Source organism: Xenopus laevis, chromosome 2S (genome assembly GCF_017654675.1).
Source record: "Xenopus laevis strain J_2021 chromosome 2S, Xenopus_laevis_v10.1, whole genome shotgun sequence".
NCBI lineage: Eukaryota > Metazoa > Chordata > Amphibia > Anura > Pipidae > Xenopus > Xenopus laevis.
Window position 1 is genome coordinate 166,237,610 of NC_054374.1, and position 23,871 is coordinate 166,261,480.

At 41.8% G+C, this 23,871-nt stretch overlaps 1 protein-coding gene across 2 annotated transcripts; it reads left to right on the plus strand.

Annotated features, from left to right (window-relative positions):
- Positions 1 to 16,445: 16,445 nt before the first annotated feature.
- Positions 16,446 to 23,076, plus strand: spcs2.S (signal peptidase complex subunit 2 S homeolog). Of its 2 annotated transcripts, none has more exons than XM_041584649.1 (5): positions 16,446 to 16,598; positions 20,650 to 20,733; positions 20,929 to 21,089; positions 21,627 to 21,761; positions 22,248 to 23,076. In XM_041584649.1, the coding sequence occupies exons 1-5, from the start codon at positions 16,560 to 16,562 to the stop codon at positions 22,432 to 22,434; spliced, it is 606 nt and encodes a 201-aa protein (XP_041440583.1). In that variant the 5' UTR covers positions 16,446 to 16,559; the 3' UTR covers positions 22,435 to 23,076. The 2 variants fall into 2 exon arrangements, with proteins under 2 accessions (XP_041440583.1, XP_041440582.1); XM_041584648.1 differs by having other exon boundaries at positions 16,463 to 16,607.
- The last annotated feature ends 795 nt before the right edge of the window (positions 23,077 to 23,871 follow it).

Consider the following 23,871-nt stretch of genomic DNA (forward strand, 5'->3'; position numbering starts at 1 on the left):
ATTTTATTCCTAAGCAGAAGAACATCAGCCTCTTTCTTTCTCCTGACAATTTCCTTGACTACTTGCTGGTCAGACTGGTGGGAAACTGACCAGCAGGTGGCGCTGTTGTAACAAAATTCATTCATATTAACAGCACATGTATCCCTTAATATCTTGGAATAAAAACAAAATAAATAATGAATGTACATTGCAAAAGTGCTTAGAATAGCCACCTCATCAATTTTACATTCACTTATTTTAAAGGTTTACTTGTATTTTAAAAGAAAAAAGTGATTTATAGAAATTATTTTTGTTTCCCCATATTTTTTTCATGAATAATCTATAAACGGGTAAGAGGGGATTTGGTGTAGAACCACAGTGGATTAAAGGAATTGTTCAGTATAAAAACTGGTAAATTGGCTGTGCAAAATAAAAAATGTATCTAATATAGTTAGTTAGTCAAAAATGTAATATATAAAGGCTGGAGTGACTGAATGTATAACATAATAGCCAGAACACTACTTCCTTGCTTTCCACTGATAGGTTACCAGGCAGTAACCAATTAGTGACTTGAGGGGGGGTCACATGGGACATAACTGTTGCTTTTGAATCTGAGCTGAATGCTGAGAATCAATTACAAACTCACTGAACAGTTATGTCCCATGTGGCCCCCCTTACAGTCACTGACTAACTCAGAGTTAGAGAGCTGAAAAGCAGGAAGTAGTGTTCTGGCTATTATGTTACACATCCACTCACTCCAGCCTTTATACATTACATTTTTGCCTAACTAACCGATACATTTTTTGTTTTACAATTCCATCATATTTATTTACCCAGATTTATTTTTACACTGAACTGTTCCTTAAAGGTGGATGACGGCAGAAGAAGAATCCAAATGGATTTTGGTAGCAGAATCCTGACCTGGTAGATGGATGATGGCAGCAGAATCATGACCAGTTCAGATAATCATCAGCAGGACCATAACCAGCCAAGATGGACGATGGCCGCAACTTTTAGGCTTTAGAAGAACGTTGTCCATCCATTTCATTGGGTGAATATCAGTGTCCTGTTCCCAAATTCTGTATCTCTGATTCCTTGTCCTGTAAAGTAACTGCCTCTCTCTCACCGCTAGTGTGGGCATCGCTATAGCTTAGTGATACTTAAGCAAGGGCTCTTCTATGTTACTATGCAGTATTTATACATACAGAGTCCAGAGAAACGGACCCTGTATTCCTGTGACCCCTCCAGACAACACTAAGAAGAGGAAAGCATCTCATTTTATAAAGTAGCAGCTATGGAGCTTAATGTATTGCAGTGTTCTGATCTTGATGGTTCTCAGGAGAGGAACTCTTGAAGGACAACCCCCAGTCTGAGGCTGCTCTGATGTTCTTCTGCTTAGGAATTGGAAACCTTTCTCACATCTTTCCTAAGCAGAAGAACATCAGCCTCTTTCTTTCTCCTGACAACTTCCTTGACTACTTGCTGGTCAGACTGGTGGGAAACTGATCAGCAGGTGGCGCTGTTGTAACAAAATCCATTCATATTAACAGTACATGTATCCCTTAATATCTTAGAATAAAAAATTAAAAAACCATCAATGTACATTGCAAAAGTGCTTAGAATAGCCCCCTCATCAATTTTACATTCATTTAGTTTAAAGGTTTACTTACCCTTTAAGTATTGTATATTTCATGCCTATTGGCCTCTAGGAACAAAAGTGTGCAGCAGTTGTGCCACCATGGCCATCAATCCCACTGATTGGGATTGTTCTGCTCGTTTGCAAATGGAATTCCTCTCTTGAGACCCACAGTAGTTCGAAGTGAAGTCGGTAAGAGTTGGTGCGCCCCCAAGTGTTTAATATAGGGATATTAGAAGCACTGGGATGTTGTCTGGCCGTTAAGTGGTGCAACTGATAGGTGACTTCTGATATCTCTGTTTTGAGCAAGGGGTAAATTCTCCCTTTAATACATGCGTTTATGGTGTAGGTGTTTATAAAGGGGGAGCAGCTGCAGGTAGAGTCCTGCGTGGGTCCATTTATGGCAACCTGAACCTGCAATTTGACCCGCTTGTTTCCACTAACTGACTCGCAATAGGCCAACTGACCTTCTGACCCGGGAGACTCGAAATTGGAAGTGACCTCACATTTGCCTGGTAGTGAGGTCACATTTGCCCGGAAGTGACGTCACATTTGCCCGGAAGTGACGTCTCATTTGCCCGGAAGTGACGTCTCATTTGCCCGGAAGTGACGTCACATTTGCCCGGAAGTGACGTCACATTTGCCCGGAAGTGACGTCACATTTGCCCGGAAGTGACATCACTCCAGTGCTGAATCTTCCTAAAAAAAATGTAAACTGGAAGAGCCACGACAGTGTGTGGGTGGTATCAAGCCCGCGTCTTTGTTTGGTACCCAGATGGTTTACCCACGGACTGTCCACACGGCCAAGGAATCTGACTTTTTGCTGAAACCCGACCACTTTGTGGATATTCCGTGCGTACCCGACCTGATGCAGGATTTTAGCTGGAGATATGAGGAGATAAAAGGGCCGCCCCTTTGTATGTCTGAGTTGTGATTAGTAGTGATGGGCAAACCTGACCTGTTTAGTTTTGCCAAAAATTTGCAAAAATTCACCATAATGCATTGAAGTCTATTGGTGAAATATTTTTTTTCACCCGTTGGAGTCTGTGGGTGTCATTTTCACGGCAAAAAATTTGGCTCATCATTAGTGATTAGGGAATTAAAGGACCAGTAACATAATTTTTTTTTTTAATTCATTTCTACTTAATGGAAAAAAAGACACTTTAAATTTATTAAGAAATAACTTACAGCTTCTCCGCTTGCGCTTCTCTTCAGAAACGCTGACAGGGCGACGATCCATCGCACAGCGATCGATTTCTCCTTCCTGGCTATCTCCTATAGAAGGCAGGGAGGAGAAATCGAGCGCCGCACGCTGGATCGCCTTTTCTGTAGAGGAGCACAAGCGGAGAATTGGAAGTTATTTCTTTACAAAGACTTTGCAAATTTAAAGTTAAATTGTGGGGTTTTTTTTCGTTAAGTAGAAACGATTTATAAAAAAAAAAAATGGTTACTGGTCTTAACTTCTATAACAAGACCAACCCCTCACGATTGATTGCTCATGATTAATTGGTTGGTCTTTTCCTTGAAATCAAGATCAGTGATGCATGCTGGGAAATATCTTTTTATATCTGTCTCTCTCTGACATCACTGAGACACAGTTATAAGGTTTTATTTCACTGTGTATAGAAGCTCTTATATATAATAATGGCTGCTAACGGCTTAGGCCTGCAGGGGTCACTCTCTTCAGCACACGGGAAGGGGACAGGCTGCAGTATATGATGTTATCATAGAAGGGTTAAACGCTACATTTTGCCAAGCATAATCTCTATGTCCTCAAGTGATGCCTGCTGGGAAATAAATGGGCATATTTTTTTTGTAATTAAATGATGGAAATTTGTGGTTTTTTTATTATATATATTATATATTTTTTATTTTATATATGCCAACTTCGGTTTCATATGTATAAATACAAATATACAGAGAAGGAATGTTCTGGGCACACAATAAGCTATACCCTCATACTGTACTGTCTAAGGGAATCAATATGGCACCTCCTCCCATATGTATAAATACAAATATACAGAGAAGGAATGTTCTGGGCACACAATAAGCTATACCCTCATACTGTACTGTCTAAAGGAATCAATATGGCACCTCCTCCTCCCATATGTATAAATACAAATATACAGAGAAGGAATGTTCTGGGCACACAATAAGCTATACCCTCATACTGTACTGTCTAAGGGAATCAATATGGCACCTCCTCCTCCCATATGTATAAATACAAATATACAGAGAAGGAATGTTCTGGGCACACAATAAGCTATACCCTCATACTGTACTGTCTAAGGGAATCAATATGGCACCTCCTCCTCCCATATGTATAAATACAAATATACAGAGAAGGAATGTTCTGGGCACACAATAAGCTATACCCTCATACTGTACTGTCTAAGGGAATCAATATGGCACCTCCTCCCATATGTATAAATACAAATATACAGAGAAGGAATGTTCTGGGCACACAATAAGCTATACCCTCATACTGTACTGTCTAAGGGAATCAATATGGCACCTCCCTCCTCCCATATGTATAAATACAAATATACAGAGAAGGAATGTTCTGGGCACACAATAAGCTATACCCTCATACTGTACTGTCTAAGGGAATCAATATGGCACCTCCTCCTCCCATATGTATAAATACAAATATACAGAGAAGGAATGTTCTGGGCACACAATAAGCTATACCCTCATACTGTACTGTCTAAGGGAATCAATATGGCACCTCCTCTTCCCATATGTATAAATACAAATATACAGAGAAGGAATGTTCTGGGCACACAATAAGCTATACTCCCATAGGAAAACAATATGGCAGCATTCGGAATGTCCATTGATAAGCATTATAATATATCGTTTGTGTTTTTAGCTACCCCCCACCTCCACCAAGGGGCTCCTATAATGCTGGGGACCAAAGATAAATTCTCTCTAGTCATATCCTAAACCATCTATATGCCTGGTGGAATAGGGAGTGTGGGTAAAGACTGAAGGGGATACAGTATATCCCCCTTTTTCAATATGGGTCAAGGAATAGGACTTATGCTGAACATACATTTTATAAATAGACAATATCTAGGTTTTATTTTATTTCTTGCATTAAAGGAGTGGTTCACCTTTAAGTTACATTTTAGTATGTTATAGAATGGCAATTTCTAAGCAGCTTTTCAATTGTTTTTGTAGTTTTTTTTTACTTTTTCTTCTGACTCTTTTTAGCTTCCAAATGGGGGGGGTCACTGACCCCATATAAAAAACAAATACTCTGTAAGGCTACAAATGTATTGTTATTGCTACTTTTTATTCCTCATCTTTCTATTCAGGCCTCTCCTATTCATATTCCAGTCTCTTTTTCAAATAAATACATGGTTGCTAGGGGAATTTGGACCCTAGCAACCAGATGGCTGAAGTTACAAACTGGAGAGCTGCTGAATAAAAAGCTAAATAACTCAAAACCCACAAATAAAAAAAAATAAAGACCAATTGCAAATTGTCTCCGAATATCCCTCTCTGCGTTAACAGTTAACTTAAAGGTAAACAACCCCTTTAAACAGGAAAAAAAAGCTGTAACTGGCAGTAAAGTCGCATTCTACCTCATGGTTCTTCGGAACACAATCAAAACAAAGCAGCCCACTGATGAGGCCTCTGTATAAACAAACCCCTCCTTCCCCCCAGCTGGTATGTTGTGAGAAAAGGAGAAGCTCATTGGACAAGGCCCTCTCTGTGGGCTGCTGATTTGATTAGCAGAATGTGACTTTACTTTCAGTTTATATATCTATATCCTATTTCACAGCACAGTTGCGTGGTCTTGCTTTATGGCAGGAAGTCTACATATACTCTCATTAATGGATTCTCTTCCTGCAGCAGCAGCAGCAGACTATTTCTATAAGCATATATATATATAGTATATATATATATATATCTAATTCTATACTGAATTAATACTGAGCTGAGTTTATTATCAATTGTGTGTTCTAGTTGGGGTAACATTCCCAGCATTCCCCTTGATATCAGCTGATACAAATAGTAGTCGTTATTATTAACCTTCGCAGCACTCCCCAATCTGGCCTATATACCCTTGTTCCACGCAAAGCCTCTTTTTCAATTAAAGGAAAACTATACCCCCAAACAATGTAGGTCTCAATAAAAAGATATTGCATGAAACAGCTCATATGTAAAACCCTGCTTCATGTAAATAAACCATTTTCATAATAATATACTTTTCTAGTAGTATGTGCCATTGGGTAATCATATATAGAAAATTGCCATTTGGGATCGTACGATTCACTGTACTCACAAACATACCAACAAACTATACTTGTTAGGTCACATGAGCCAATTAACAGACAGAGTTGTGTCTTTTGTTTTCAGTTACAGTTTGTTACAGTTAGAGCTGCAGTATTTCTGGTCAGGTGATCTCTTCCTGTTACAGTTAGAGCTGCAGTATTTCTGGTCAGGTGATCTCTTTCTGTTACAGTTAGAGCTGCAGTATTTCTGGTCAGGTGATTTCTTCCTGTTACAGTTAGAGCTGCAGTATTTCTGGTCAGGTGATCTCTTCCTGTTACAGTTAGAGCTGCAGTATTTCTGGTCAGATGATCTCTTCCTGTTACAGTTAGAGCTGCAGTATTTCTGGTCAGGTGATCTCTTCCTGTTAGAGCTGCGGTATTTCTGGTCAGGTGATCTCTTCCTGTTACAGTTAGAGCTGCATTATCAAGTTTAGGCTCAGCCTGTGACAGCCTACCTTGCTGTCTGTGGGGATATTCAGCTTCTGCAGGCTGGAAAGCCTCGGCTTAGAGTCTCGATACACTAGCAGGTTCTTCAGCGCATTGTGCAGGGCCCTGACATTGTTCTGTATTCCTGTAACACAACGGGATACCCTACTCTATGCCATTAATATATAGGATCGTATTATACTTGCCATAACCATTAAATAACCTCTCCCTGGGGCGGAGTCTGACATTTTTTGCTTGGGAGAGTGGCAACCAATAAAAGGCTCTGAGTGTTCACTTGTCCTTAGCCCATGTCAAGATATAGGATACCTCCCCTCTCTTCTTACTGGCTAATACACTGGAGTTAGTCACTCCCCCGACCATGCTCATCATTAAACAACTTCTTTACAGAACAATGGACACCTTGACAGAGCCCGTAGGTAAGGTAAGTTTTACCAAATTTTGCCGCAAAGGTGGCATCCAGAAAATTCCCCTCCGCCCCTGAATCCACAAAAGCAGACACCTTGACAGAGCCCGTAGGCCATGTAAGTTTAACAGGTATCAAAATCCTAGAGGTTGACTGGGGAGAGGAAACTTCTGCACCCAAATGGAGCTCCCCTTCTCCATTTAGGCTTGGAAGTTTCCCGGCCTCTTAGGACATAAATTCAGAAAATTACCCTTCTCCCCACAGTCAATGCAAAGACCAAGGGAACGCCTGCGGGCTTTTTCCTCAGAGGTTAGATGGGATATGCCCAATTGCATGGGTTCCTCCTTAGGTTGGACCATGGAAGGGTTAGGTGACTTAATATTGGACACCACATTAGAAAAGTTATACTTAACATTGGTAAACCCAGAATGCAAAGAAGAACCCCTTTCACCCCTTCTTTCCCTCTGCCTCCTATCTACCTGGATGGCAAGTGACATGAGATCATCCAGGTTGGAAAATACCAAGCTATCTTTGACAGAATCAGACAGCCCAATACGGAGCTGGCTGCGAAGCGCCATATCGTTCCACTCGGTGCAATACACCTCCGCATCCCGTTTCCCCTGGCGCAATTTACAAATCATGGAGTCAGCAGAAGATGCACGATCCGGGTCATCATAAAGTACAGCCATGGTTTCAAAGAATGAATCAAGGGAAAAACAGGCAGGAACAGATAGGGGCAATCTGAGAGCCCAAATTTGGGGATCACCCTGTAATAGGGTCATTACGAACCTCACTTTTTCTTCGCCAGTAGTGAATGAATGGGGGAAAAAGTTGAGGTATAATTTACATGCCTCTTGGAACACAGAAAATTTGGACCTGTCCCCATTGAATTTGTCGGGGAACACAATCTTGGGTTCATGGGTTTTGGATACATTACCCAACAAAGCAGGAGAACCCACAGGATCGGCCACAGGAGGGGTGACTACTGGAGCTGGAGACTGGACAGAAGCATCCAGTCGACAGGTCAAGTTGTGAAAACCTTCCATCTGGTAATCTTGCCTCTGCTCATGTTCTTCCAGGCGCTGTAACAGTGTGGTAAGAAGCGCTTCAGTGGTGGAAGGAGCAGCAGCAGCTCGACCTTCTTCGTCCATCTTTTGGGCCCGTGATAATGTCACGGTCGGCACCCAACACCAGAACAAACACCAGGGACCCTGGTCTCGGCTCGTGCTTCACCAGTAGTGTGACCTCCTTTGGGCCTTGGGAGGAGCCCTCGGCTTACTTGGATGCCACCTGGACGTAAACGAGAGGTGCAAGATGAGGGTTCTGGATAGGCAGAGGGGCATGACTGTAGAGCAAAGTCTTTGGACAGAAGGTCATGGTACAAGGCTTAGGCAAAAGGGTAGTCAGATCAGGCCGGGTCGAGGCAGGCAGAGAATAAACGTTATCAGACAGGCATGGGTCAAACCAGGAAGTCAATCAGAGGGTTAATCAGAAGAGGTAGTCGGTAATCAGGCAAGGGTCAGGATCCAGAAGTCAGAATAGTCTAAATAGCCAGGCAGGGGTCACAACAGGAATCAAACAGGTTCATATATATATAGCAAACAAATAGCACAAGGCTCAGGAGCACCAGGAAACACAATCCTATCATGGGCAAGGTCCCACAGTCCTAATGGGCTTTAAATCGTTTTTGAATTTCGCGCCATTGCGTGCTGACGTCATTACGTCAGTGCGCCTGCGCCTTTAAATCCCCCAAGAACGTACCGCGTGCGCCCTAAGATGCTGGCGCCTGCGGCCTAATAGAGGCTGCTCGTCGTGGCGTCCCTGCCGTCCCCCCACTAGACCACCAGGAACGTTCTTTACAGTTTGGCATTTTGTTCCCCCTCTGAGCGCTGCTAATGCCTTACATTATCCCCTTCTATAAGAAATGCACCAGGGCATGTTCTGCAGTTGCCATTTTATTTCCTGCTGCAAGTGATCTCCTGCATCAAAGTGTGAGCATTCAATGGAGACATTGTGCAAAAGACAACAATAAAGTGGCGGCTATGGACTCTGCAGAACAGAACTCTGGACAAGGGTAGTCAGTGGAGGTGCCTAACTAATTGCCACCCCAATCTGGTTCTCAAGTTTATTGGTATTCTGCCCAAATCCTTTCTTCTTACCTGGGAGATCTCATCATCAGGAGTTTCTGGATTTTCCTGGTCAAGAAAGGGAAAGAAAAAGATGTTTTATTTCTGTTGAAGATCATCTACTCTACAGTCTTGTATAAAATATAGGCTGATTTTAATTCAACGCCATTCTCTCACTTATGTTTACCTGACACTTGAAGCTGATGCCACTTGCTGCTTCTAACTCTGGTACCTCCTGATTAAGAGACATAAAGTCAAATGTATAAAGGAAATGAACACAATCTGTATTTTATCTCTATTACCAGTACGTTGAACACTTACTTGGCAGATGTTATGGCCAGAGTCCTCACTTGGTTCCTGTTTAAGAGAGAAAAGGTCAAGTCCTAAATGAGCGAAGGTTTTTAGAGCAGAAGTGAAGATATTGTGTCTGTGTCTTTTATTCTTTCTTACTTACTTGGCTCATGATGTTTCCAAGGTTAATCGGTTGTTCCTGGTTAAAGGGATACTGTCATGGGAAAAAAAAAAATTTCAAAATGAATCAGTTAATAGTGCTGCTCCAGCAGAATTCTGCACTGAAACCCATTTCTCAAAAGAGCAAACAGATTTTTTTATATTCAATTTTGAAATTTGACATGGGGCTAGACATTATTTCAATTTCCCAGCTGCCCCCAGTCATGTGACTTGTGCCTGCACTTTAGGAGAGAAATGCTTTCTGGCAGGCTGCTGTTTTTCCTTCTCAATGTAACTGAATGTGTCTCAGTGGGACCTGGATTTTACTATTGAGTGTTGTTCTTAGATCTACCAGGCAGTTGTTATCTTGTGTTAGGGAGCTGCTATCTGGTTACCTTCCCATTGTTCTTTTGTTTGGCTGCTGGGGGGGAAAGGGATGGGGTGATATCACTCCAACTTGCAGTACAGCAGTAAAGAGTGATTGAAGTTTATCAGAGCACAAGTCACATGACTGGGGGCAGCTGGGAAACTGACAATATGTCTAGCCCCATGTCAGATTTCAAAATTAAATATAAAAAAAATCTGTTTGCTCTTTTGAGAAATGGATTTCAGTGCAGAATTCTGCTGGAGCAGCACTATTAACTGATTCTTTTTGAAAAAAAATTTTTTTTCTCATGACAGTACCCCTTTAAGAGAAACCCCCCCACAAATCTCTACAGTAAGTGCAGATCAAATGTGTATAGAAATGATATTAGTTTGGAACTAGTGATGGTGAATCTGACCCGTTTCACTTCACCAAAAATGCATTGATGTCTATGGGTAACACATTTCACCCATTAGTCTATGGGCATCATTTTTGCAGAGAAATGTGGCGAATATGGTAATAATCACTAATGGGAAATTCTAATATTTCCATTAATAGTAACCGTTGGGCTCAACCGACTAAAGCTGGCCATAGATCATAGATCATACGAATTGAGGATTCGTACGATTTTCGGAACGTGTGTGGAGAGTCCCGTCATTTTTCATCCGGCGGAGATCGGTCGTTTGGTCGATGGGACAGGTTAGAAAATTTCTGTCGGCTGCCGATAATATCTCTGCGTGTATTGACGATCGTACGATTTTCAGTGGGAGACTGTCACTAGTTTTGGTTGGACATAGATATCGTACGATTACTGTCAGGGGCAGAACATTGCTGATCTGTTCTTTAACTAATCTGACTGGTAAGACTTTGATCTGATTGGTTAGTGGCGGGTCGGGAGATGGGAAAGTCCGATCGTACCATGATTTGTACGATCGGATCTTTGTATCTATGGCCAACTTAAATCTGCATCAATTCCATGACTTTGTGCCACTTTGTCCTGCTTTCCAGCATAGTGAGTTTGGTTGAAAAAAGACACACAGCCTTTTAAGCAGAGTCGGACTGGCCCACCGGGATAACTGGAAAAGTCCCGGGGGGCCCAGGTGTCAGTGGCCCTTGTGCTGCTAAACATGTGGCCTATCAAATAGCCATTCCCTATTTCTATGAGAACAAAGTGGCTAAATAGATGGAATATTAGATTATAGTATGTAAAGAAAAGAGACTAGGAGAATAGAGGTTGAGTGAGGAGAGGAATAATAATAATAGTACTGAGAGTGGGCCCTGGTCTAAGATTAATTGGTGGGCCCCTAGTCAAAGGTTTTTGGGTGGGCCCCTGGTGTCCCAGTCTGACACTGGTTTTAAGTCTATATATAACTGCCAGTTGATCCAGAGGAAAGAGAAAAAGTAGACTAAAGGAATCTCATCTAACAACCCCATGTGTCATTGCTTAAGTTTGGTAGTAATAATGGAAATAGGTCTGTCAGGACTAATGCTACTGGGCCAATATCAATTAGGGGCAGATTTATCAAAGGTCAAAGTAAAAATTTGAATTTAAAATATTTTAAAATGGAGCAAATTTTTGTGTAATTCGACTAGTGTATAGTCCAAATTATTTTTAAATTTGAAAAAAAGTTGAAAATTCTAATTTCAAAATTTATCATGTACTGTCTCTTTAAAAATTCGACTTCGACCATTCACCATCTAAAACCTGCTGAATTGCTGTTTTAACCTATGGGGGACCGCCTAGACACTATTTGGAGTCAATTGGTGGACTTTGAAAAATCTATGTTTTTTTTTTGGAAAACTTTTGAATTGAATTCTAATGAATGCCCTATAACTTTGATTCGTACAATTCGAATTTGTCTGAAAATGGGACTATTCTATCGAAAATGGACCTATTCTGCCAAAAAAAAAAACTTTGACTTAATTTCGGTTGGTTTTTTTTAAATTTGAATTTCAAAGATTTTCAAATTCAAACTTGACCATTGATAAATATGCCCCATAGTGTTAGTTGTTTTGTGTCTTTTTTGTATGATTAAAGTATACAGCCATTTATTGTACAATGCTGCACAATGTGCTGATATATTATAAATACATGTTAATAATAATAATAATAAGAATGATAACTACAGTCAGGGTCTGTGTAGGGATTAAGTCTGATATTAATCAAAAGCCAAACCTTGATAATATTATTCAAAGGAGAAATAATGGGGAAATGTGGGGCAAGTCTATGAATGAAGTGACTAAACCCTCAGTATAGTAGTATAGTATAGTAGTATAATAGTACAGTTTTCTCTGCTTACCACAATAAATTCAGCTTGATCCGTAGATTTGTTCTAATTTTTGTCTTTTTTCTATTGAAGAATGAAAAAAAAGTTTTTATCACAAAAAGAAATATACAAATAGGCAAAGATATAATTTGAAATGAAAGCTTTAGTTAAGAGAAAATTCCTATATTTATATATATATATAACATTAAGGGGCAAATTTATCAAAGGTCAAATTAAAAATTCTAATTCAAAAAATTAAAATTTAGAGCTAATTTTGTGTACTTCGACTAGGTAATAGTCCAAATTCGAAATTTAGCATGTACTGTCTCTTTAAAAGTTCAACGTCAACCATTCACCATCTAAAACCTGCCGAATTGCTGTTTTAGCCTATGGGGGACCTCCTAGAACCCATTTGGAGTCAATTGGTGGACTTTGAAAAATCAAAGTTTTTTTTGAGGGAAAAACAGGTTCGTACGATTCGAATGCGCAATTACTTTGATTCATACAATTTGAATATGATCGAAAATAGACCTATTCGCCCCAAAAAAATTCATTTTTAATTTGAATTTTGAAGTTATTGGATTTCAAAAAAACTTCCATAACTTTGAAATTCGACCCTTGATAAATCTGCCCCTAATATTTCAAATGTCCTGTAATATATTACAATGCAAGTAGGATAAACTTTACATTCAAATTGCAATGAATTCATATTTTCTGAACAGAATAAACTGTGCCCTTAAATGTTAGTGGTTTATCTATTTAAATTAAAATTTGTCAAGTCAACCGTGAGTGTGGCTTAACTATAGAGGAATCAGAGGCTCCCCAGGGAACAGAGGGAGTCTGATACTTTCCCAGAACTTTTTTTTAGGATTCAGATTTGGTGGAATGTCTGGCACTTACAGTAACTTAACTGAATCATCTGCACATTAAAGTCAAGAGATATTATTGGGACTTATTTCAAATCTAAATATGCTAATAAATAATTGTATTTGGTTTATTATTCTGTAGTGGATGATTCTGTGTTTAGAAATATGGAATTGGTGCAAAAATAAGTGTCCTAATGTCTCTCCTGTAGTAGCAGAATTGTATAACATATATATCATTATCATTGTAAAATAGTATTTCTGCTTGTTTGCAGCACAATACAGTTTGACTGAGGAGCTAGCAATCTATTGACTCATGTTCAGTTTCGCTGGGAACTAGGGTTGCCATTAGTGATGAGCAAATTTATTCGCCAGCCATGGATTCGCTGTGAAACTCCAAATTTTGACATCTGCGAATTTTTTTGCAAAACTGCATCAAAAATTAGTCACGCAAAAATTCACCGTGAATAAAAAAAAACGCCCATTGACTCTAATGCATTACGAGAAAAAAGTCACTATAAGAAAAAATGTCCATTGACTTTAATGGATTTGGAGAAAAAAGTCACCATTAGAAAAAAGCCCATTGACTTCCATGCGTTTTGCAAAATTATGCTGTTTCGCAAATGTTTTTGCAGTTTCGTGAATTTTTCAGTAAATTGAAATGGGGCAGATTCACTCATCATTAGTTGCAATAATATTTTTTCTCTGTGAAAATGGGCAGGGGGGGCAGTGACATTGGGGGCTGGGTGACATGTGGGGCGGGTGACGTAAGGGGAGGGACTGATGACACAGTGATCAGCGATTGGCTGACAATGTCCTGTCCGGATTTGCTAATCAGGACAGGAACTTTTCAGCTGGGCCGTTCTTCCAAAAACCGGGCTGTTGGGGTGAAATGCAGACAAGTGACAACCCTACTGGGAACTGTTCATTCATCACAAACTGGCCAATCTATAGAGACATTTGAATTTCCCTCCATGAAGTTGACAAAATGAAATGTAGAGAGTATCAAGTCCTTACTTTGCAAATGCAAGAAAAACACTTTTTCAATTGCTTCCACATTGTGTCGCTAGAATTCTTTCTATGGAGACAAAACATAAACGTCACATTAGTGATCCCTTCTATACACAATCCCTATATACATATATATTAGGGATGCACCGAATCCACTATTTTGGATTCGGCCGAACCCCCGAATCCTTCACAAAAGATTCGGCCGAATACCGAACCGAATCCGAACCCTAATTTGCATATGTAAATTAGGAGTGGGAAGGGGAAAACATTTTTTACTTCCTTGTTCTGTGACAAAAAGTCACGCAATTTCCCTCCCCGCCCCTAATTTGCATATGCAAATTAGGATTCGAATTCGGTTCGTCCAGGCAGAAGGATTCGGACAAATCCGAATCCTGCTGAAAAAGGCCGAATCCCGAACCGAATCCTGGATTCGGTGCATCCCTAATATATATATATATATATAATGGAGAAAATATCAGCAGCAGGATATTATGGGATGTGGGAGCAAGAACAACGCAGCTCCAATTCTCTATAATTGTAACATACTCAGCTACTTCAAAACGACTGAATGAGGCAACAATATTGTATAGTTGTGAGGTGTAAGGTGATGCCCCCAAGATAAACCCCCCAACCATCGACCTGCAACCCCCCTGCAACTCATGCACCAAATCCCCCCACAGTGAGACGCCAGTTGATGAGTTGGGGGGATTCTCAATGTAGGGAATGATGCCGCTGTAGCTTGTAGAATAGAGATCCGTACAAGTAATAGTCACATTATTGTACAGGTATGGGACCTGTTATCCACAATGCTCGGGACCTGAGGTTTTCCAGATCTTTCCAGAATTTGGATCTTTATACCTTAAGTCTACTGGAAAATCATATTAAATAAAGCCAATAGGCTGGTTCTGCCTCCAATAAGGATTAATTAGATCTTAGTTGGGATCAAGTACAAGCGACTGTTTTATTATTACACAGAAAAAGGAAATTATTTTTAAAAAGATTTCATTGTTTAAGTAAAATAGAGTCTATTGGAGTTTTATGGATGATGGTTTTCCAGATAATAGATCCTATACCTGTAGTCTCCTAGATTTATATATGGGGCTCGGTGCAGTTGTAGCCAAATAAAACCCACAGGAGATTTAGGGCTCAGAACTAATAATCATTAGCAAATATTAGCAAAAGACTCACAAATCAGATGGGACCACGGTGTAATGTTTTAGTGCAGGACAATAGCAGTGACAGTAATTTATATTCACAAATTTGCTACGTTTTTGTTGACTTACCCACTGGGCTTATAAAGTCTGGGTGAGTTTGGACATAAAACAATTCTTCATACCCCTTAAATTTCTCAGGGATTTCCTTCTATATATTTGTGTGATCCGTGTGGCTGTTCCTGCTTGAATGTTATACACTGAGAGTGGTTGTGCCCCCCCAGTAAGGAGTTCTGGCCATACAGAAGCCAACAGGTCACAGCTTATTGGCCCCATGTACCACCAGTTTAACCCCTGCCCCCTCCTGTACAAGCCAAATCAACACCAGTAACCAGTGCAGAGAAGACTCGGATGAGCAAATAAATGAACAATCTGGCAGATTTATCAAGGGTCGACTTGAAAATTCGAATTTTCAAGGTTTTTTTATAACCACAATTTGACTAGGGAATGGTTCAAATGAAATCCGAGTTTTTTAATTGAATTTTTTCCCTGTGTCTCGCACTGAGCACTGAGGGCTATTCCTGCTGAATTGTGCTTAGTACAGGGAATACCTATGCTGCCATAGTTTTATAGGATCTCTCTGTACAGACTATGAGCAAACTTAGGGGACTGTTCCTGCTGAATTGTGCTTAGTACAGGGAATACCTATGCTGCCATAGTTTTATAGGATCTCTCTGTACAGACTATGAGCAAACTTAGGGGACTGTTCCTGCTGAATTGTGCTTAGTACAGGGAATACCTATGCTGCCATAGTTTTATGGGATCTCTCTGTACAGACTATGAGCAAACTTAGGGGACTGTTCCTGCTGAATTGTGCTTAGTACAGGGGAATACCTATGCTGCCATAGTTTTATGGGATCTCTCTGTACAGACTATGAGCAAACTTAGGGACTGTTCCTGCTGAATTGTGCTTAGTACAGGGAATACCTATGCTGCCATAGTTTTATGGGATCTCTCTGTACAGACTATGAGCAAACTTAGGGGACTGTTCCTGCTGAATTGTGCTTAGTACAGGGAATACCTATGCTGCCATAGTTTTATGGGATCTCTCTGTACAGACTATGAGCAAACTTAGGGGCTGTTCCTGCTGAATTGTGCTTAGTACAGGGGCAGAGAGTACAGTTATGAAATTCTCTATGAGCTATGTAAGAATTACAGATGAGGGCTCATTGGCTGACTGTCCCTCTCCCAGCTCCCGCTTGTGGCCGGATATTCCTGCAAGAAATCCTAGTCTCCTAGCAACCGGCGGACGCCATCATTTTACAATCCAGAGCACGGACAGACCGTGTAGACTACGATTCCCGGCATGCTAAGGGTTCATGATCTCGTCAACCTAAAGCTAATGTCACGCGCAAGCGCTCCTGGGAGTTGTGGTTTTTACGATCTGACATGAGGCGGAAGATGGAAGGCGGGGCTGAAGCTTTGCTTTGACCAATGGGCTGATGAAGGATTGTACGTCACCCCCTAGTTCCGACCAACGGGTGGGCGCCAGGTCTGGGGATTCGCGGGATGAGAGAAGATGGCGGCGAGAGGCGGAAAGAACGGGCTGCTGGAGAAAGTAAGCGAGGTTCGGACTGGGCGCTGCAGGGGGCGGTGGGGTTGTACATGGGCGGCTGATACACCTGCGGGTGCGACTAGTGGTCCCTGGAATATTCTTTATACACGGGCCCAGGGCTGGGAAAGTCTCCTGTGTGTGACTCGCTCATAGGGGCCCCGAGGAGCCGCCTTGTAACTTGTTCCCTCACAGAATGTGACTAGTCATGTGGCATTAAATGCTTTGTCGGCTCTAGAGACGCTCCATATGGCTGGGGTTCCGTTATACGGACATGTCTGAGGCTCTGGAGCTTAGGATTCCATTATACGGACATTTCTGTGGCTCTAGCCCTGAGGTTCCATTATACAGACACTTCTGTGGCTCTGGAGCTGAGGGTTCCATTATACGGACATTTCTGTGGCTCTAGCCCTGAGGTTCCATTATACAGACACTTCTGTGGCTCTGGAGCTGAGGGTTCCATTATACGGACATTTCTGTGGCTCTGGAGCTGGGGGTTCCATTATACGGACATTTGTGGACTGACAGACTTGACTAGTGACTTCCAGCTGCTGCGGCTGAACTGTCTATAACTGAAAGCTCTCAGGGGCTTCTGGGAACTGTAGTTCAAGCCCTGCAAGGCTGGACTGTTCCACTAAACCTTGTATTGCGTGGGGGAAATGTTTCCGTGTGGTTTTGTAGAACAGTCAGTTTGTTGGGGGGATGTGCAACTTGGGGTATTGCCCTGTCCCCCAGTAGGTTGGCCAGCAGGGAATGCTGGGAGTTGTAGTGTAAGAGCTCCAGTCCCTGTGGCCATTTGTGTATGTGATTGTGTCTTGTCTCCTATATTGGGGAATGTCTGATGTACCATATGTTCCACCCACAGGCTCCCTGTACTGCCACTCACACAACTCAGCTCATACTTTATAGATTGGATAGACTCTCAGCAACTTTTCAATTGGTCTTCATTTTTTTCTTTTGTATAGTTTCTTTTTTAATTGACGTGGCTTCTGGCTCTTTCCAGCTTTCACACTGGGGGTTAAAAAAAACTACTACTCTGTAAGGCTACAAATGTATTGTTAGGCCTCTCCTATTCATATCCCAGTCTAGTATTCGTATTGGTGCATGGTTGCTAGGGGAATTGGGACCATAGCAACCAGATGGCTGAAATTGCAACTGGAGAGCTGCTCAATAAAAAGCTAAATAACTAAAACCTCAAATAATAAAAAAAAGACAAACAATTGCAAATGGTCTCAGAATATCCCTCTCTACATCATACGAAAATGAAAGGGTTAGTTAAAGGGGAACTCCAGCTTCCAAACCAAAATTAGATAAAGAGACCACATAACACAGAAACCCCTAATATTCCCATCACAGATTATCATTTGAAATCCTGGCAGGGAAGGAGGGGCTAAACACTGATGTTACACATTGTAACAACTGCTCCACAGCTTACAGACAACATGCAGGAACTACATCACCCACAATGCATTGCACTGGGATCTTCCTTTCCTTATTGAAATCACGTGTGCAGGGAATTGTGGGGTTTGGAGGATGCAGGCTGAGGACAGAGGGCTGTTGATACAAAGTAACAGTAGTCAGACAGCTCAGCAAAGTAGTCAGACAGATCAGCAGGGGGCTGGGCTTAGGGAACTGTCCGAAACCATTAAATATCAGGAAAAGTCTATATTTTTTTTAATGATGTATATTGCAAAGTTGCTTGAAATTATGTTTACTTTTCAAAAAGCTCAAGTTATGTTTTTGTGGAGTTCCCCTTTAACCTTCTAACACTTTTTCCAGTTTTGTTGTTTCCAGTTCACCAGAATTGAAAACTTTTCACAATTACTTCCTATTTTCTATTTGTGGCCGTTGTTCTAATATTGAAGTGTAAAGTTTAATTTTTCACCTTCTAAATCCGCTCTGGGAGGGGGTGGGGTCGCTGACTCTGTTCTAAATTGATACATTTAGTTGATACATTTCTTATCTCTGTCCCTGCTGAGCAGAATCTCTGGGTTTCATTACAGGCAGCTGTTAGACTTGATACAATAGTTGCTAATACTCCAGAGATGCAGCCGCTAGATGCAGCCGCTAGATGCAGCCGCTAGATGCAGCCGCTAGATGCAGCCGCTAGATGCAGCCGCTAGATGCAGCCGCTAGATGCAGCCGCTAGATGCAGCCGCTAGATGCAGCCGCTAGATGCAGCCGCTAGATGCAGCCGCTAGATGCAGCAAATTGTAACGGTTCAGATGCCCCTGGATCCCTGAGCTGCCAGACTGAAACACCAGAGACATAAACATAACATTTTACACTTCAATTCTGAAAATACTATAAAGATGGAAAAAAACGAAAGCAATTAAAAAAAAAAAAGTTTTTATTTCTGGTAAACTATCCGAAAACAAGCAAAGTGAAAAAAGTGTTTGGAAGGTGAACAAGCCCTTTAATCAGTGTGGGGGCTGCCATGTCGCATGCAGCATCTTGTCTTTATACTTGTGAAGGGCAGGCGCATTAAGTTCTCCCATGCAAGTGATTGGGGGGCAGTGCAAGTAGATGCAGGTGGGTCCATAGTGTTGCCTCCCTCATCTCAAGCCGTCCCTTGTCCATTTGGGCGCCCCTCCTTTTTATGGGTGCCCCTAGCTTTTACTTTACATAGATCCCCCGGCACCTGCAGACAGGGACATGTGCTTTAAAGTAGGGATGCACCGAATCCACTATTTTAGATTAGGCCGAACCCCCGAATCCTTCTCGAAACATTCGGCTGAATACCGAACCAAATCCTAATTTGCATATGCAAATTAGGGGTGGGACGGGGAAAACATTTTTTACTTCCTTGTTTTATGACAAATTTTATACAAATTAGGATTCTGTTCGGCCGGGCAGAAGGATTCGACCGAATCCTGCAGAAAAAGACAGAATGCTGGCCGAATCCCAAACCGAATCCTGGATTCAGTGCATCCCTACTATAAAGTCATTGGAGGGGCAATTGGATTTTGTGAGAGAATCTCTTTCATTTTTGTGAGAGAATCTCTTTCATCCCTTTACTAATTACCTGCTCACCAGTGAAAAATTCATCCATAACCTGCGCCCACCCACATCCCACTCCCCCCCTCCATTTATAGACCCGTGCAGCCCCATCGATGACATCATAAAAGGGGCAGGTGGGCAACAATAAAAGCGGCAGTTTAAGGGCGCAGGTGGGGAGAGCAGGCCAAAGAGCTGAACCCCAACTAGGGATGCACAGAATTCAGTATTCGGTTCGGAATTCAGCCTTTTCCAGCAGGATTCGGCCAAATCCTTCTCCCTGGCCAAGCCGAAACTGAATCCTAATTTGCATATGCAAATTGTGGTTGGGAAGGGAAATGGCGTTACTTTTTGTCACAAAACAAGGAAGTAAAAAATGTTTTTCACCTTCCCACCTCTAATTTGCATATGCTAATTAGGATTCGGTAAGGTATTTGGCCAAATCTTTTGCAAAGTATTTAGGGGTTCGGCCGAATCCAAAATAATGTATTCAGTGCGTCCTTAACCCAAACGCACCCGCAAGTTGTGCACTCCGCAGCTGAGGTTGAATAAAGACTCTTTTCCTAAAGCCCCAGGCTCTGTCTGTAGTTCTGTCCTTTACACTTGTTATTTCACAGCAAAGTCTCGTGTGTCAGTCACTTGTGTAATTGCGGCACATTAAATGCAATCGGAATCAATTGAGTTGTTTGAGGAAAGAGACGGCAGAAAGTTGAGTGGCGCGTTCATTACCGGGGCAGACGTATCCGAATTCTTCTAACCCTCCCAGAAGTGCCGTGTCCCCGGCAAACTCCTATTTCTACCAATGTAAATGACTATAATGTGGGTTATCTATGGGCTGATTGTTTATAGCCGGGAATGTTCACTCAGACTTAATTGATGATCTTGTCACTTACCAACTCTGGAAGGAGTGAGTGCAGTTGTATAAAATATAATCGTTGCTGTTTAGGGAAATACCTCTTGGGATTGAACGAGTGCAATGAGTAAAATGTTACGGGGCAATGCCTATACATTTCCATGCTGGTTTTCTGCCTAATCCTGTCTCCTTTATATCTCCCTACAGTGGAAGATTGATGATAAACCAGTAAAGATTGACAAATGGGACGGATCTGCCGTGAAAAACTCCCTGGATGATGCAGCCAAAAAGGTATGATGTCATCGAAGCAGGTTGTCTGCAAGACAGAGAACCTATGGCCAATATAAAGTTCTAACTCTATGGCCTCCTGCTCTGTCATCTACTGTCCCATCTACGTCTCTCCCTCTGACTGTCTGTAAAGTATTCCATACACTGCTGGTTCTCACTATCCAACTCCGAGTTTACAGTTTCCTTCTTTTATCTCAGGTTCTACTGGAGAAATACAGATATGTGGAAAACTTCTGTCTGATCGACGGCCGACTCATTATCTGCACCATCTCCTGCGTCTTTGCTATTGTGGCCCTCGTGTGGGACTATTTGCACCCCTTCCCCGAATCTAAACCCGTTCTGGCCTTCTGTGTCATATCATATCCTTGCACCCCAATGTTTCTATATATCTGTAACCTTGTTATGAGCTAAGGGGGCCCAGTCTGAAGGTCAGTTAGGGGAGATTTGGGGTGAGTGCTTATTTGTGCCCTGGGTACCCCTGGAACTATAGCAGGGTGACACCCCAATGTTTCTATATATCTGTAACCTTGTTATGAGCTAAGGGGGCCCAGTCTGAAGGCCAGTTAGGTGGAGATTTGGGGTGAGGGCTTATTTGTACCCTGGGTACCCCTGGAACTATAGCAGGGTGACACCCCAATGTTTCTTTATATCTGTAACCTTGTTATGAGCTAAGGGGGCCCAGTCTGAAGGTCAGTTAGGGGGAGATTTGGGGTGAGTGTTTGTTTGTACCCTGGGTACCCCTGGAACTACAGCAGGGTGACTGGGAGCTTATATGTAAATGTGGGCAGTCATATCTCGGTGCTAATGGGAAAGCAGATTCCTTCTGGCAGGAAATATCCGATATTCCTCTCTGACTCCCCCCGACTTTACAAAGCATTTCCTTAACCCCCATGCACGTATTTCCTGATGATGGGAATCCTGACTGTCTATACCTCGTATAAGGAGAAGAGTATATTCCTGGTGGCTCATAGAAAGGATCCCGCAGGAATGGACCCTGACGATATTTGGCATCTCTCCTCCAGCCTCAAACGGTAAGAATAGGGTTGCCCCCTTTTCCGACGGTGGAGACCCGGTAGGGGGCGGTGCTGTGATGCGGCGGGGGGTAGGTTGTAACATCAGGGGGCGTGGCTATGATGCCAGGTGGCAACCCTAGGTAAGAACCACCTAAAGAATAGAAAAAGGCTTCCCGGGTGGGGATAATGAATGCACCGGATCTCTCCTGCAGTCACGTGACTGTCAGTCACCAGGAATGCTCCATGCGCTGCTCATCAGTCTCTAACTGTCATCTATCCCCCAGACCCACTGAAATCATTATAGATTGGATCCTTCTGACACTGCTGTAATAAAGATCTGTCAGTTAAATTGCCTCACTGTTCCTTAACAGCTGGGCATATAATATTAGGGTGCAAGAACAAAGAGAAGCTTTCCTCAAGCTTAAAGGAAAACTAAACCCCAAAGTTAAAACACCCTACCCATACAATTGTAGTGATAAAGAGCTTTCTCTCTGTCACCCGCAGGTTTGATGACAAGTACACGCTGAAGGTCACATACATCAACGGAAAAACCAGGGCCTATCGGGATGCGGAATTCACCAAATCCATTGCCAGATTCTTTGATAATAACGGCACGTTAGTGATGGACTTGTTTGAGCCAGAAGTCTCCAAGCTCCATGACAGTTTGGCCATGGAGAAGAAGACAAAATAAGCTTTGGACCCAGCGCCTTTCTTATGCTTTGAGGGAACCCCCAGAGGTGATACAGTAAAGGAATGTTCTTTCCCTGCCTGGGGGTGGAGCTTGTAGCGCTTTGCTCTTCTAATGTCCTCAATGGGAGGAGCCACAGGCCCCTTGGGCAGCGAAAGGGCCAACGCTAAGGTTTTGTCCTGAAATCCTCACTATTAGAAGTAGTTCTTCCAACTGTCATTTTGTTATAGTGTGCAGGAATTATGTGCAGAAAGGCGGCCACACACATCCCCATGAACTGCGCGATCATTTGTGTGCGTTTTGGGTCTCATGCCGAGAATTGTCATCAATTGCAACAGCATCGATTGGCTATAAAAATACATATGTCATGGCCGATAACCCAGTGTATGGGATAGAACCACATGATTCTTACACAAGGCACTTTGGCCATTACTGTCACATAATTGCACAAAAATCCCTGTATTTAGCTGGGAAGACGATTAAAGGATAAGTAAACCTTTAATATAAGTGAATGTAAAACTGACGAGGGGGCTTTTCTAAGCACTTTTGTAATGTACATTCATTATTTATTTTGTTTTTATTCCAAGATATTAAGGGATACATGTACTGTTAATATGAATGAATTTTGTTACAACTGGTGGGAAACTGACCAGCAGGTGGCGCTGTTGTAACAAAATTCATTCATATTAACAGTACATGTATCCCTTAATATCTTGGAATAAAAACAAAATAAATAATAAATGTACATTACAAAAGTGCTTAGAATAGCCCCCTCATCAATTTTACATTCACTTATTTCAGAGGTTTACTTATCCTTTAACTGTACCCTTTTTCCAGTTAAAATATATGTTTTTAAGGATCTCAGGACAAAACCTTAGTTTTGCAGAAATCTGTCCATTCTTTATTTTTTATATTTATTTGGTGGAATAAAATCCTTCCATTGTTTCTGTTCACTGTCTGAGAGAAGAAATGTAAACGCATTGAAACTCGTGTAAAAGCTCCGCGTTCTCTTTAGGCCAATAAAAAAAAAAAGAGAATTTTTATATCTGTTCCTGTTTTGCTTTTGTCCCCAATTGTCACATTTCTGTCGCTCCGCCCCCGAACCTCTGCTGAGCGCGTCTTTCTGATCTGCCGTTTTCTAAGTCTGTTTTCCAATAAAAGGAGAGAATAGATGCAAAGAGGCTGTTTCTGCTCAATGATTGTGGGTTTGGGGCGGGAAATCATGTGACTTTGTCACAAAACAAGGAAGTAAAAGTGTTTTACCCGTCACACCCTTAATTTCCATATGCAAATTAGGATTCGGTATTCGGCCGCATTATTCAAGAAGGGTTTGCCCGAATCCAAAATAGTGGATTTGGTGCATCCACAGAAAGTTACTGGTTAAAGGAACAGTAACACCAAAAAATGTAAGTGTTTTAAAGTAATGAAAATATCATGTAG

Coding starts and splice junctions, on each gene's coding strand:
- spcs2.S (XM_041584648.1), top strand. CDS start 16,560: ATGGCGGCGAGAGGCGGAAAGAACGGGCTGCTGGAGAAAGTAAGCGAG. Junction 16,608..20,649: donor TGCTGGAGAAAGTAAGCGAG/GTTCGGACTGGG, acceptor ATCTCCCTACAG/TGGAAGATTGATGATAAACC. Junction 21,090..21,626: donor CTGGCCTTCTGTGTCATATC/ATATCCTTGCAC, acceptor ACCCCCATGCAC/GTATTTCCTGATGATGGGAA.